This window comes from Lycorma delicatula, chromosome 9 (genome assembly GCF_047948215.1).
Source record: "Lycorma delicatula isolate Av1 chromosome 9, ASM4794821v1, whole genome shotgun sequence".
Classification (NCBI taxonomy): Eukaryota; Metazoa; Arthropoda; class Insecta; order Hemiptera; family Fulgoridae; genus Lycorma; species Lycorma delicatula.
The window spans coordinates 85,843,057-85,858,492 of record NC_134463.1 but is presented as its reverse complement, the minus strand read 5'-3'; the positions used below and the strand labels follow the sequence as shown (position 1 = coordinate 85,858,492).

At 29.3% G+C, this 15,436-nt stretch overlaps 2 protein-coding genes across 2 annotated transcripts in view; one reads left to right on the top strand and one right to left on the bottom strand.

Moving 5' to 3' along the window:
* Nucleotides 1–7,259, bottom strand: part of LOC142330700 (cilia- and flagella-associated protein 52) — a 31,816-nt gene extending 24,557 nt beyond the window's left edge. The window contains exons 1-5 of the mRNA XM_075376147.1: nucleotides 7,190–7,259; nucleotides 4,415–4,614; nucleotides 2,789–2,966; nucleotides 1,407–1,594; nucleotides 854–1,049 (exon numbers count right to left, since the gene is read on the bottom strand). Of these exons, the coding sequence (XP_075232262.1) occupies nucleotides 854–1,049; nucleotides 1,407–1,594; nucleotides 2,789–2,966; nucleotides 4,415–4,614; nucleotides 7,190–7,259 (832 nt within the window). The remainder of the gene's footprint in view (nucleotides 1–853; nucleotides 1,050–1,406; nucleotides 1,595–2,788; nucleotides 2,967–4,414; nucleotides 4,615–7,189) is intronic.
* A 422-nt stretch (nucleotides 7,260–7,681) lies between these two features.
* Nucleotides 7,682–15,436, top strand: part of LOC142329885 (UNC93-like protein MFSD11) — a 101,352-nt gene continuing 93,597 nt past the window's right edge. Inside the window, exon 1 of the mRNA XM_075374782.1 lies at nucleotides 7,682–7,892. Coding sequence (XP_075230897.1) covers nucleotides 7,797–7,892 — 96 coding nt within the window. The 5' untranslated portion in view covers nucleotides 7,682–7,796. The remainder of the gene's footprint in view (nucleotides 7,893–15,436) is intronic.

Here is a 15,436-nt window from a genome sequence, read left to right as displayed (position 1 = left end):
TGTTGATTTGTTTTTTTTTAATCTCCTTCTACTATTAATCTGAATGCTAAAATTGCTTCCCTTATCCCTATACTTTTCCTGAAACCAAATTGGGCTTCTCCTAACACTTCTACTATCCTCTCAATTCTTCTGTACAAAATTCTACTTAATTTTTTGATGAATGGCTAGTTAAGCTAATTGTTCTGTATTTTTCACATTTATCTGCTCCTGCTTTCTTTGGTATCATGACTATAATACTCTTTTTGAAGTGTGACAGAAAGTTATTAAAGTCTGATTGAAGTTATTAATGAAATAAAATATTATATACTTTCCATTTAAAAAAAAATGTGTATATGTAATTTAATAGGCGTACAAGGAAGTCATGTGGTGTCCACATCAGATTTTCAAATTTGGCTTCAAAGTTTAACTATCTAGAAATAGATATAACATACACTTTTGAGATTACACACAAGAAATTGTTATTGATTCCTTTTCAAAAAAAAAAAAAAATTTATTTAATAATATTTCATAAATAAAAAATACATATCTGTAAAATAAGATTTTAATCATTTAATAATATTGAAAAATTCATATTTAATCTATGTGTGTAAAATTAAGGTTTTTCTTACTTACTTTTAGGATATGATTTTTTTTATTTTATCTATTATCAGTTTCAGTGTTATTTCATCATTAGATACCCTAACAAATTTCACAGATTTAAAAAAAAAATTTAAACAAATTAATTTATCAATCAGAATTATAAGTTATTAAAGATTTTAAATCCACAATGTATATTTTATTAGTAACTTTTAAAATTAAATAAATATAATAAATATAAAAGAGATTATAACATGTTGCAGGTTTATATAATTACCTAAACTGTATCTCTCAGCTTCCAATGGTTTATTCGTATATTTTTTCTTTTTTGATGAAATTTTACCGTAACAACCAATCAATATAGGATTGACGACAGGATCCAAAACCATTGTATCCAAAGAATAATTTAATTTGATTTTTATAACATCTCCAGTGCTAGTACCGCAGTATGCAAATTCATCTTTATAATCGGCCTAAATGACAATTAAGTAGAAAATTAATTTAATAAATAAGGGAAATAAATTTCATAGGAACCTTTAATTACCATAACACAAATCAAAATTAGAATATGTATAATTTGACAAAACACAGATACATTTCAGGTAATTACATAATTATGATACAGTTTAACAAGGTTGGTATTTATGTTACGGTTAAAGCTAGCAAGTATCAATATTAAACAAAAATAACACTATTTATGAATAGTTTTGTATGGAATCACAGGATTAGTGTAATTGATCTTGAATCATTTAACTATGAAACTGAGAAAAAAGGAACACAATTTCTTTTTAAAAACATGTAAACCGTTTTATAAACATTAATTTTTATACCTCCATGCATGTGATAATTCGTTTAATTTTTCCAAGTGATACATCTAATGCACTCATACGTCTTTCTTCAGGAAATAATCTCCATACTTTTAGGTTTCCATCTCCACCTGATATGAGACTTGTACCTCGTATATTTGCTGAGCATAGTGTTTGTGCATCACCAGAAATTCTATTTGATGAGAAACTACCTAAAAACAAGTTATTAAAACATACCTTAAGCATATATTATCTATTTAAAAATTAGTTTATATAGAATACTGTGAAAAATATTCTGTGTATGATTAGGTTATTTATAAGTGAGGGTGTAATATCTGTTATGGAATTTAATTTTTTATGTAAAATGCTACATGTGTACTACATGAAAGGTGGAGAGTCTGTTGTAATGGACAAAGAAGGATATATACCCAACCTTTAATTAAATTAATAAAACAAAAACCCAGCTACGTAATTATTGTTCAAAAACCTGGTATGCCGAAAATGATGACAACAAAAACAACTTAATAGTATTAACTAACTTAACCAACAAATTTCATGGCAAAGTACTAGATTTAGTATCGCAACATATCAGTCACTCATTCTGCCAGTCTGACAAATAAATCAGATCATGTATATGAATGATGAATTGACTCAAACTCAATTGACTCAAAAATTGACTCTGCAAAAGCTTTCTTTATGGATACATTAACTTGTTCATTGCCTGGGATTCCTACATGACAAAAATTGAGAGAGGTGTAATGTTTGATGAGAAAAGAAACAAATGCATGAATGTCTACAATTATTGGATGAGAAGTGAATGTGTAACAGAGAAATAGAATTAAATAATAACATTTACAACTCAATAATCTTAAGAACAATTAACAAAACAAAAAAATATCATTGAATTGATAAGCTCATCTATAATAACTACTCTGTTTTTTATATTAAACAAACAGGTCCTGTCAGAGAACAAATTAAAACACTTTTAACACCTCAACAATCGATCAAACTCTCCAACATATTTTAGTAATGAAAACCATGATGTTGTTAGTAGCAAGTAAGGGAAAACTTAACAGATGTATACCCATTTGTTAGCAGTATACAAAAACTCCCATTTGTACACTTACAGTATTCTTGAATTAGCCATAACTCATATTACATATACTCTTTGATTCCAAAATCAAAGAGATAATGTGATTTTATCACATTCAAAAGCTTTCTCGTCTTTTAACGATGCATAACAATCTTTCCATCTATTACAATCACTTTAAACCTAAGTCTGTAAATGAAGTAAGCCACTGCTTAATATTATAGCAAAACACCTCTGCAAGTCAAAAACAAATTAGTTCTAGAGCATTTAAGTGTTTTAATTAATTTAAATTACCCTGTTATTTTGTATCACTCACCACAAAGAACTTGTTTGTTTTCAATATGCCAAGCAATGATGTTACTGTCATCTGGTCCTCCTAATGAATACAAATATTTTTCACAACATGAAAATACAACGCTTTGGACACGAACTTTATGCGACTCACAATTCATTATTGCTTCTCTTTTATGAAAATCCCATACAATAACACTAGCCTGAAAAGAAATATGTAGTAAGAGATATGTTACAAATTAAAATGTATATTTAATAGTTTGTTTATTTAAAATTTATAAACAGGGGACCAAATGTGACCACTCAGGAAATATATTTGTCTTAGATATCTTTAAACAAACATGTTTACTCTTCTGAGTTTCTTAGTGATTCCGTTATTGATCCAATTCTCTTCATATAGTAAGATCATAGATCAGAAGGAGTTATGAGTTCATTCTTTCTTAGATGTTCCTGGGTTGTTTGTAGTAGTAGAAACAAAGCCTACAGGGCTGGTCTAGTGGTTAACTTATCATAAATCAGCTGATTTTGAGGTCGAGAGTTCTAAAGTTCAAATCCTAGTAAAGGCAGTTACTTTTATACAGATTTGAACACTAGATCGTGGATACCAGCATTCTTTGGTGGTTGGGTTTCAATTAACCACACTTCTCAGGAGTGGTCGACCTAAGACTGTACAAGACTACACTTCATTCACATTCATATGCATCATTCTAATTATTCCTCTGAAGTAATACCTTATGGTGGTTTCCGACGCTAAACAGAAAAAAAAGAAAAAAGTACTACAAACAAACCACTTTTGTTTTCTAACCATTTTGAATATAACAGAAAACACAACTATCAGCCAATACCATATTTCATTAATCAGTTTATTGGTGGGATTCATGAATTCCTTTTGGTGAGAAATAAAAAAATTAAAAAAAAAAAATGTTTACATTTTTCTCGAAAATTTTGAGGTTATGTTAAAATTGACCTACAAAAGTTGCAGATTTTTTCATGATCTACAACTTTTGTATTGAAACATTTTTTTTCAAACCCCTCCCCAAACTCCCCCAAATTACCCCTCCCCAAACTCTGCTCACGCATTTATTTTTTTTATTTTATTATAAGTCCTTTTACCATTTCCACTTATAAAAGTCCATGTAACCATTTTTTTTCTCTAATTGCAATTTGTTTGGACTTCTTGAAAAGTACAAACTACTGTAACTCTGATTAAAATTAAGCAATCAAACTTTTCCTTACTCTATGTCAATAATATTAACCATCCAAAAACTGAATCCCAACTATCATAAATTCTGTACACTGATAATATGGAGGTTTAGACCAATTAAAAAAATATATACATTTAAATGGTTTTGAATAAGGGGTCTGCAACATGACAGAACAGTTGATCAATCAATAACTTAGCTCTATTTTTTACAAGTGTTTAAGTTTCAACACTATTTCTTGCAGTTTATTAATATGTTTCACAAGGAAAGAGTTAACTGAAGTGTTATGGCTAAAATAAACTTGCTAAACAGCAGCAGATTTATATCTCTGGAAATAGAAATCAATGCATTTTGGTTGTGTTTATGCATGTGTTTTTGTTACCAAATGATTTCTGTATTTTTTTAACAGTTTTTAATTTAATGTTGTACAACAAGATTTTTGTACTTACCTTGAATCCCATATGGTTTATTTGACCAGAAGCTATCATTTTACCACTTTTAGACATAGCTACAGTTGCTATTACGTTCGTGTGACCTTCTAAAAATGATTGCTCTTTAGTTTTCCAATTCTGTACAACCAGTTTACTGCCAAGTGGATACACGATGTGTACACCGTCTGGATGGACTCTAAGACCATTTGGTGCATTACCTGAAAAAAGAAAAATTAGTTGAAGGTGGTAACCAAACCTACAGTGATAGGCATAATGTCCTTTCTTCCCATCTATCCCTGTTTTATAGACTTAATTTTTTCCCAGTGTCAATTCTGTGGTTGTAGAATTGGCTGATGCTCTGTGTTAAAAATGCCAGGACCTAAAGAGGTGCCTGTGAATTGCCTTGGGATCTCCATTTCCTGTCCAGTGAATGCATATAATAGAAGAATCCATTAGGTAAAGCAAAGTCTGATAATTTCAGACACAAATTTTTAAAAAATTCTAATTCTTGCTCTATAATATTTTTTTTTTTATATAATAATTTTGCTACAATTAAAAAGTTTTTCTTAAAACTCAATTTGTTTATAAAATTTGTATTTTAATATATTTATTCCTTTGCAAGTTTGACCGATCTAAAATATATCTATTTAATTAAGTAACTGTTAATTATGTTAAATGGATTTTACAAGTATTATTATTATTTTTTTATAATTTGAAAGAAAATCTGTTCATCAGACAGTTATTTTAAAATTATACATTATAAAATTATTTTATACTATGATGTTGACACTTTTTCTGAAGTTAATTCTACTGAACATTATACTAACTAGCTCTTTAAGGTCCTTTGGAAAAAAAAATTCTTTTATTTTCAAAATGAGTTGTTTTACATTTAATAATTTTAGTGTTATCATATTTTGACAGAAAAATACTTTGGGTTAGGGAACCAATCAAAGTTTAAAAATTTTGATTTAAAAAATTTTTCAAAACTTTTTGGATTTACTTAACTATTAATAATTATTAAAAGTGTAAATAATAAACTTTTAGTAATGATATTACAATAAAATTTCATTGTATTTCACCCCCCATCAACAAAAAAGAAATCTAAGGTAGCTTTTTCCATGTATAATTATTTTTTCACTATTTAAACAAGAATAAATGGTACTTTTCAAGAAGATGTCTGCAACTGATAAGGTGATCTGTAGTTAGTCAGTTAATTGTTAGATGGCGCCACTGAAAGGTTTTCGCTATTGCTTAGGTAGTAAAGATAAACTTGATATCTGAATACCTAAATAGGATGTAAAATTATAAATACAATCCACCCAAACTTAACCTATGCTTAAGCTTAGTGAGAGAAGCGAGCATAGGTTAAGTTTGGTTAGATTATATTTATAATTTAATTTTTTATTCCAATGTAGTCTTTAAGTGATACCATTTAACAACTAACTAACTGCAGTGGCTAACTGACAAACTACAAATCGCCTTATCGTTTGTGAGCATTTTCTCTAAAAGTACCAAATAAATAACCAATGCTAGGAAAGTATTACAACTTTGTTGTCGGATTTTTTCGATTCTCATTCATGAAAATAGACTAATAATAGTCTCTGTTTTTTAGAAGCAGTCACTAAAGGCTCGATTGCATACATATTGATAATAGAAAATAATAATTAAGAGCAGCTGAAATTAAAAGTATTGAAATTTAATGGTTAGAGTTTTATTTGCTCACAAATTTTTCAGTTATTGCAACTAGGCATCTCCCAGTGTTTAATTTTTCCTCTCATTTTGTTTTTCATTTACATCAATGAACTGGAGTAAATTTTAATATTGGGTAGTTCTTTATTTTGTAATTTTTTTTTGGGTGCACAATGTGGTCTTATTATAATAAGACCAGACACAGTCACAGTGCTCAGACACAAAATTACTACAGTAAATGATTAAAAATTAACAATTAAGTTTATCTTAAAAATTAAAACCATGTAAAATCCTATGCAATATGCTAAGTGTGAAATAAAACAAAAATAAAGACAATATTAATAATCAAACATACAAGACTAAAATTGTCGAGCATCAAAATGTCAAAAAGTCAGTCTGTAATAAGTATAAATTAACTAATATTAAATAAAAAAATGGGATAGAATCTGAATTTTTTGGATTTCTTAAAATTGTGTATGAGCAAAATTTTAGTCTTGAGTCTGTATAACTTACATACACAAATCATTATTTATGTGGAAAGGTGTGTTTGAAGTAAAATTGCTAGGCTGAATGATAAATTAAATTTGATTTTTTCTTTATTATGTATTTGGTACAGGATTGCAATGACATATCTCATCATGTTATAAATTATAAAGAGATACAGTTCCGTAATTAATGTATTTGAAACTGTACATATGTAAAATTAATACTTAAAAAAACAATTAAAAACATACTTGACAATTTGTGATTATAAGGCATATGGAAAGATTTACAGGAAAGAGCTGAAACTAGACACTATCATAAGTAGAAGTTGTATAATCTTTTAAATTTTCTGAAAGATTGTCAAATTAAAGTGTTTATTTTTTTTTACATGTGTTTAATTCAAACTGCATTCTTTCAGTTAATTCCATTCTTCAGAGGAGTAAGTTATTATTACTATAAAGCTCTATTATTATATTATAAAACTGCAGCATTTTCAACATTTTGTATTAGTCAAAGATTGTAAAACATAAAAACTGAATTTTGTGTACATTCTTTCTTTTATTAAAACATTTGTATTCAATACAGTCTAAAAACCGTTTTTATTCGTTTTGAGAAACTTACCATCAAATCCAATAATTGACAGTAATTCTAAATCTTCTACTTCAATAACATCAGTATCACCTCTGGCCATATTAAGATTGTATTTAAAAATAAAATAATTAGCTATGAATGAAATAAAAAAATGATATGCACATTAAAAATAGTAAAACTAATAATACATGTACTCTGTAAAAGTAGTACAACCATAAATATTATGTTTATCTTGGTTGCTATGTTATAATAACGGAACGGCAGTTTCCGTATTCTTATTGGATATTTTATATTTTGGCTCTTTTTTTTAGCTATTTGATTGGTTACTATTTACGTGGAAACCAGTCATTTTAGTTTAGAAGTGAAACAAAGTTATATCGAGGTGGCTTTATGTTCAGTACTACATTAAAACATTACTGTTTTAATTAAAATTAATATAAATACTCAAAATTAAAATTTATTTTACAAATGGAATATGAAAGGTATTTTTCTGCTAACTGCTAGTGAAGTTGGCCAACCTAGTTGGTGAGTGAATGGATATCACTATGTTAACGTCACTTGTATTTAAATTGCGGTGTGTGATCGAATTCGTTTTGTGTTATTGTTAAAACCTGAAAAGGTATTTGAAGTTTGAATTATGGGTGAATGTGATAAAAGGTTATTCAATGTTATCTCGCTTGGGGTTGGGTTTTTATTGGTCTTTACAGCATTTCAAACGATGGCAAATATACAGGTACGTCAACAAAATTTAAATTATTATTTGTAAATCAGTTATTTGATTGTTATGTCCGTTGTATAGTTTGTAGTACAACCTGTTAATTTTAAGTTACGCAACTGTTTTACGATTTTTTTCATTACTAATCTTGGATTTCATAGCTACGAGTTGTTTACATCACTTTACAAATTTTGGTTTTCATGTTTGTGATAGTTTCCAAAAATACACAAGTTTTAAAATTTTCACCCAATTGTCGGTTGTTTTTATAATTATTAAGACAGTATGTTTAAGGACTATAATTCTTGTATTCAAATTTATCCACTGAAAGCAGATTCCTAACATCTGTCATTACGATTTGGGGTTATATTTATGATTTTGTTCATAATTCATATTGACTGACCAAATTTATTTATTTATTTGATATATTTTTCTGATTTCACAAAAGTTATATTTTGATATAGCTATATAAAGCATGTCTTAAATTAATAAAAAAATTGCCTATTTTGATGTTAAATATCATAATCATATCAAATTAAATCTTGTCATTGAATCAGCATAGTGAAAATTAATAGTGCTTTAAAAAAAAATTGTGATGACTCTCCTTCAGGAATTTTATAACAGGATGAATTTTTTTGTTAATTATGTATCTACTGCAACAGTTACTAATGCCACCCTTAAGTGTACTGCTACAAAAGCATTAAGTGTATTGTGTGTTGAAGGAACATTGTAATTAGGTATGAAAAGATCTTCCAGTAGAACATCTGCCACATATGAATTTAAAAAAAATTTAATTGCTATTAAAAAAAAAAAATTGTATTGTCTATTAATTGATTTAAGGTGAATTCCATTTAAACAATTATGAAATTTAAACTAGGTATTTGAATATTTGGTTATAATAGGTAACAATCATCAATAAGGTTTTTTTAACAGTTCAGCATTATTTCCTGATGGGTCACTTACAGCTGTATATTTTTTGTACGCAAGTTAAAATAATGTTTTTATTAGGGTCTAAACTTATATTATACTTCTGATATTATAAAATAAAGAGCCAACAGCTTATCAGATTGAGAAATATCGTGTGTGAAATATTTCACACAGGAGAAATATTTCTTTTTCCGACTCAGTTTTACATTTGTTGGTTGTATTAAACAATTTTTTTTTTTAAAGATTATTTTAGGTAAAACAGAAAAAACAGTCATTTTTAGAGCTCATTGGCATTCTTTTTATTTTTTTCTGTTAATATTGTGTCTACTTGCCATTTTACTTGTTCAAATCTTTCTTTTGTGTAAACATTTCATTTCTACCTTCATTACATTTGTTTTCATAACATCCATTTTAATTTTGTATTCTTGGATTATGTGTTCCAATTTTGAAACAGTTTATTGAATACAGTTCATCTAATAAAACACATGTCATCTTTAAATATTTTTGATCATGTCTTCATCATAAATATTAATCAAGGTTTGTTAGGCCAAACAACACTGTTTGCCTTACTTTTCTTGCTAAATCAAGTCATTAATTTTGTGTATCCCTTATTCTCATTGTTATTTTCTAATTCAGAAACGATTTCTTGATTAATTCTCCATCTTTTCAATCTGCTCCCTGGCTTTTTAATATCTCCTGTAGTTTTAGATTTGTTATAATTGATTATTTTTTCCTTATATTTAAGACATTCTACTTTACCTTTTTCAACACAATTGTCACCAATAGTTCTTATGAGAAAACTCACATTATTTATGCCCTCTTTTCTTCATAAATCCACATTATTCTTTTGTAATAGTACAGAATATAGGTATTTATATATTTTAATCATAAACGTAGAGCTATAATAATACTAATTATTGAAATATGATAATACTAATTATTGAAACTGGATAAAATTTTGTTTTATGTGTAATTAGCAGAAACTTAAAAATAACTTGTGATTGTAATATAGTACAATTGTTAAAAGTACTTTTTTTTAAACTTGCACAATCCTTGAGATAGCAGCTGTGGGTAAAAGAGTAGGAATAATCCCTCCCACTCTGTAAACTAAACCATTTGTTTAGGCCATCCTACAACATTCCTTTTAGTATGTGATTTATGAATACCAGGAAATTGGAAGAAAATTTTTTAGTGTTATAAAAATCATCCCTTGTTAGGAGTTTAATTTTAGTTAAGTAGATACTAACACATAACCCACCAGGCTGGTCTAGTGGTGAACACATCTTCTTAAATCAGCTGATTTGGAGGTCGAGAGTTCCAGTGTTCAAGTCCTAGTAAAGTCAGTTATTTTTATATAAATTTGAATACTAGATCGTGGATACTGGTGTGGTGGTTGGGTTTCAATTAACCACACATCTCAGGAATGGTCGAACTGAGACTGTACAAGACTATACTTCATTTACAGTCATACATATCATCCTCATTCATCCTCTGAAGTAATACCTGAATGTTAATTTCCAGAGGCTAAACAGGAAGAAGAAAGAAAGTTACTAACATATATGTTTTGGCTATCAAGGAAGTAGGAAGTTCTGTTGTAAGAAATGAATAGGGAAATCTCATTTCTTGGTAATGATTGCAATTATAAAACTTACAGTAATATTTTCTGAGATTGGATCATGTTTTAGAGTGTTTTTTAATACTAGTCTAACAAAACAACTTTGTGGAGCAATCTACATAAATTATACACCAATACATCATTTATGTAATCGTTGATGTAAAAGACCTTTCGTTTATTTTTAGAACTAATTAATTTTATTTTTTAATGCATATTTTCCTTATTTATTTCAATCTGGCAACTACAGACTTATGCTCAGTTATAGCTATCACTCTCCATGTATGCTAATCAAGTTCCAAATTCATGGTTAGAATGTGAGAGGTACTCATTTCCAAATTGTTGACTTGATAAGGATAAAAAATTCATTTTTTATTATGTGAAGTTTTTTTTATATACTATTGAAAATTTATAATCTGAAAAGTTTAGTTTTAAAAAAAAAATAACCTGTAGGTACTGACTTTTGACTTCTATCCAGAACATTCAGATGCTGAATATTTGAATGATTCTTTTAATAATATTTTAACTAATAATTTGTAATTTATTTTTCCTTTATTCATGATTGTCATAATTACATATTACTGCAGACAGGTAATAAAAGTTACAGTTTACAATTAGGAATAAAAAAATATTTTGGATTAAAAAAAAAAGGTTAAGTTTTTTACTTAACAAAAAGGTAAAAAGGAACAACACTTTTTGTTTTACAAGGAGTAAAAACTCCAGTTTACAATGTCGACTGAATTTATGGTTCAGTTACATTCTCATTAATAACTTTGTTTTACCTGCAAATTTAAAAAGAAATCAAATCTCTAATTTTTAAAATGTAAACATGATAAAATACTATTGTGTGCTACTAATTTCTTACTTCTACCTAACTCATTTTTTGTTTCTTAGAAATGGTCTATTAAGTTTTATAAGTTTATTTAAGCTTTTTAAAAATGTTGATATTTGTCTTTGAAAAGTTCTTTTTGCTATCTCGCTTGATACCGCAGTTACTCTATGTATAATTGTAATTTAGCCACTGAACTTGTTTAATGTTTTTGTTGATTAGTACTTTGGATTTACCCACCGATTTGGTCTAGTGGTGAACGCGTCTTCCCAAATCCAGCTGATTTGGAAGTCGAGAGTTCCAGCGTCCAAGTCCTAGTAAAGTCAGTTATTTTTACATGGATTTGAATACTGGATCGTGGATACCGATGTTCTACAATGATTTCATAGATTGATAAATATTGAAAATTTCATTTTTGTTGTGTTTAAAGATCTATAATGTGAAAAATTTAGTTTCTGTTGCTGTTGATGACAACTGTGAATAGAATATAACACTCTTGGATTGGATGTTCTGTTGCTGTGTAAATTTAAAATGACACAATAAGTATATGGCCTTCATACGAAAATGTTTTTTTTTTTTTTTTGTTTTCAGTGGCATATGTATTATAATAAGTTATGATTTATATATTTTTGTTGTTTTTTTTTCTTTACAGATAACTATTCTTTCATTAAATTTATTTATTGTTTTGTTGAAAAGAATGTTTTAGAATATTGAAAAAATATGTATTCGTACAAATATAATATATGTAGCCATTATATATATATATATATATATATATACACCCACCAGAAAGATAACATATCTCTACTGGAGTTAGAATGTATTTAAAGTATTTATATATAATTACAGTGTATTTTACACATTTTTAGCAGAAATGGATATATTTACAGTGTATCCCTTCCTTCTTTTGACTATTATTTACATACCACTTGTATAAGTGATACTAGACAGAATTAATTTCTTTGAGAGTAACGCTGTTTATCATATAGCTTGTGGCCTGTGATGAGCTAAGTAAATATGTTACTTGTAGGCCTGAAATATCTGCTGCATTTTGTAGGGCTTGCGAAGCTGTTATGCTACTATCTGTATAAAAATATGATGTGAACAATTCTTGATATCATATTTAAAAACTAAATTATCCAAATTTTCCTCTCCCTTTATTCACACCCATATTTAGCCGTGTTCTGAAGCAGCTTGATTGATCATTTCTTCTGAAATCGCTGCCAAACAATCACCATGAGTTAAGTGATTAAAGTCATTGATTTTTTTATTTTGAGGTAAACCCTAAATAAAACAGTATAATATACGAGGTGCGACAATAAAGTAATGAGACTGATGTGAAAAAATGTTGCTTACCGTTTTAGTCATGTTTAGTGTTGTCTCCTTCATAGTAGCTCCCCTCTGATTGCACACACTTATTCCAGCGCTTCTGCCATTGATGGTAACATTTCTGGAACTCATATTCTGTAATATCCTCCAAGACCCTCGTCCCAGCTTTTTGGACATCTTGTGTTGTTTGAAAATGGTGTCCCAAGAATTGGAGTTAAAAGATATATTAAATAGAATGGAAATATTCTTCAAAATACCTAAAAATTGGTAAATTAATAAAAAGGTACAAAGATGAAGATAATCAGGAACTAAGTATTAAGACAGTAGAACATACATAATTTACCTGAAGTTATACATTTTTAAAATTACATAGCAAAATAATGAAGGGCCAATCAAGTCGAGAAAAACCCCTGCAAAAAGCCTTCCCCTGCAAAAGCTGTACTAGCTCTGCGAGCCGGGCCGGACAGGCCTGCGACTGAGCGCCTAGAGCGCCCGCCGAGCATGTGGGGGGTCATCCTGGCACAGTGAGGTCGCGGGTACTCCGCATATTTGCACTTGACGGCGTTACTCTCCCCTTTCCGACGCAATGCTCTGTATAGCGGTTCCATGCAGGTGGTAGAAAAAAAAAACCATCTAGCGTAAGTGTCAAAGTAGGCCTTCTTTTAGCAGCGGTGATTACCACGGAACCCGCCGTCGTGTGCCAGGTTCCAGAGGGTCGATCCTTGGATCGACCCTCTGTCGGCGTTTTTCCATCCTGTTGGAAAAACGCCTTCAGAAAGGCACATATTAAAAACTTCCAAAAATATATCCTGGTCACTTAACTACTAAATTTGGCAGCAATCCGGGCCCGGCGCCTTGTCCACCGGCATTCGGTGGACAAGGCGCTGGGTCTGCGGGTTATCGCCGCAGCAAGCTCATCAGCAACGAAGGGCGGCGGAGGTTCCATTTCCTCCATAGCATCAGCCTCTAATTTTTCTCCGTGAGGGAAAAGTCCGTATATTATACACCGTACTTTTACATATCTCGTTACAGGCACTTTGGGTCTCGGCATTCTCCTAACAAGCACCTTGTACGTTCTTCTCCACGGATCTGAGTCCACTCTGATATCATCTGTTTCCATGCCTTAGCTTTTGACTCGCGAATAAGTCCTGCGAGCTCGTTGAAAAGATCTAAGATAGGTTAAAAAAGAGAACATTTTTTAGCATAATTTTTGGAGAGGACTACTGAAAATCTATAAGATAAACAAGTTTATTTGTTAATAGAGAAACACAGATAATGATATTCAATTAATGTTATCATCAAGAAGTCAAGAGTGCTGTTCACAAAACCACTATTTTTAGTACGTTACAACTATTTAAAATTTTATTATGATTTTAGTTAAATTAACAATAACAGTATAAACTGAAGTATTTACTTTAATACATAATAAAACTACAATCGTCTGGATTAATTGGTACCAGAGTTCATTCAGATTCTGTTTTAAGTGTATTCTGAAACTTTAAAACAGAAAAGTTATCTTTTTTTATTTTTCAAAGAATGATTTTGGTTTTGTATATTTATATTTAATTTAATTATTTATTGTGTGTCGATATCGACTAAGACAAAACTACAACAGCAGACAAATTTTGTTACGCATCTCAAATTTAATAATACAATACAAATATATTTTATTATCAACATGTACACATAAGCGCTTGCAAATAATTCTCAAAAGTTACTATCTGATGTCTAGTAAATGCAATTTTTTTTTCATTATCTTTGTTACAAATTTTTATTTTTTACTTGGAAATACAATTTGTCCAGCGTTTACATTATTTTTATTCGTACACGCGGTGAATTTTTAGTAATTCTGTAGATAATAAATTTTGCTGAATTTTGTCGTATACTGTAACATTATTTAATTTCTGCCCATTATTTTTATTGTGACCTGAATAGTACAATCGTATTACAATTGATTGCTGTAGTGGGTAAATTACGTCTATTCATAAAGTGTTAAGTGCCATTCTTGTATAATATAAATAGCTGTTTTACCGATTACTGTTTTATTATTATATATATTTTGAGTGACAGATTATCATTTATGTACCATATTAACCTTTTCTGTATTATTGCATAAGTTTAAACCGTGACCGGTGACAGTTGTCCCTTGTTGATGCATTAGTATAGCGGGTGACGTATAGCTGTGCACGTTGCTTGCGAGAGAGATAGATTGATGGGACGGGTGGAACAATTAGATAGTCATTCCTTTACTAAAACATTCTGTACAGCTCCGTATATTTACGTAGTATGAAGTACATTGTCAGAGTTGTCACAACTTATACTATCTTTTATTTATTTAAAAATACTTATTATAAATAGTAGTAATAAATAATTTATTTTTACGAACGACTACTGTACGTAGTCTAAACATATCCTAATTATTTTATACATTTCAAAACAATAAAATGGGATCATCGTACGCGTGAAAAATTTTACGTATTATTTGAGTTCAGTCTTGAGAGAGATTATTCGACACACTTGCGAAATAATTTCATGTTCCTGTTTTGTTTAAACCATATAGTGAACGTGTTTAATTTGGTGCCTGTCGCGAGTGTTTGGTTTAAAACTGTGTGTGCTTTAAAATTAAATTACGGTATTTGTTGTCATCCAATAATCATTGAGGACGCTAATTTTGTATCAAAACTTGGAGGTAAAGTGAGGTATAGTCAGAATAGGGAAATCGTTTGGAGAGTATAACTTTATGAAAAAAGAGGCGTCAACAATTGTCCCAATGATCCCACTAACAAAAACTTGAGATCGGGCTGCTGCTGAAGCCGCTGGCGTTTCGACCCGACTGATTACGAAAATTAATAATGAATTTGAAAAAAT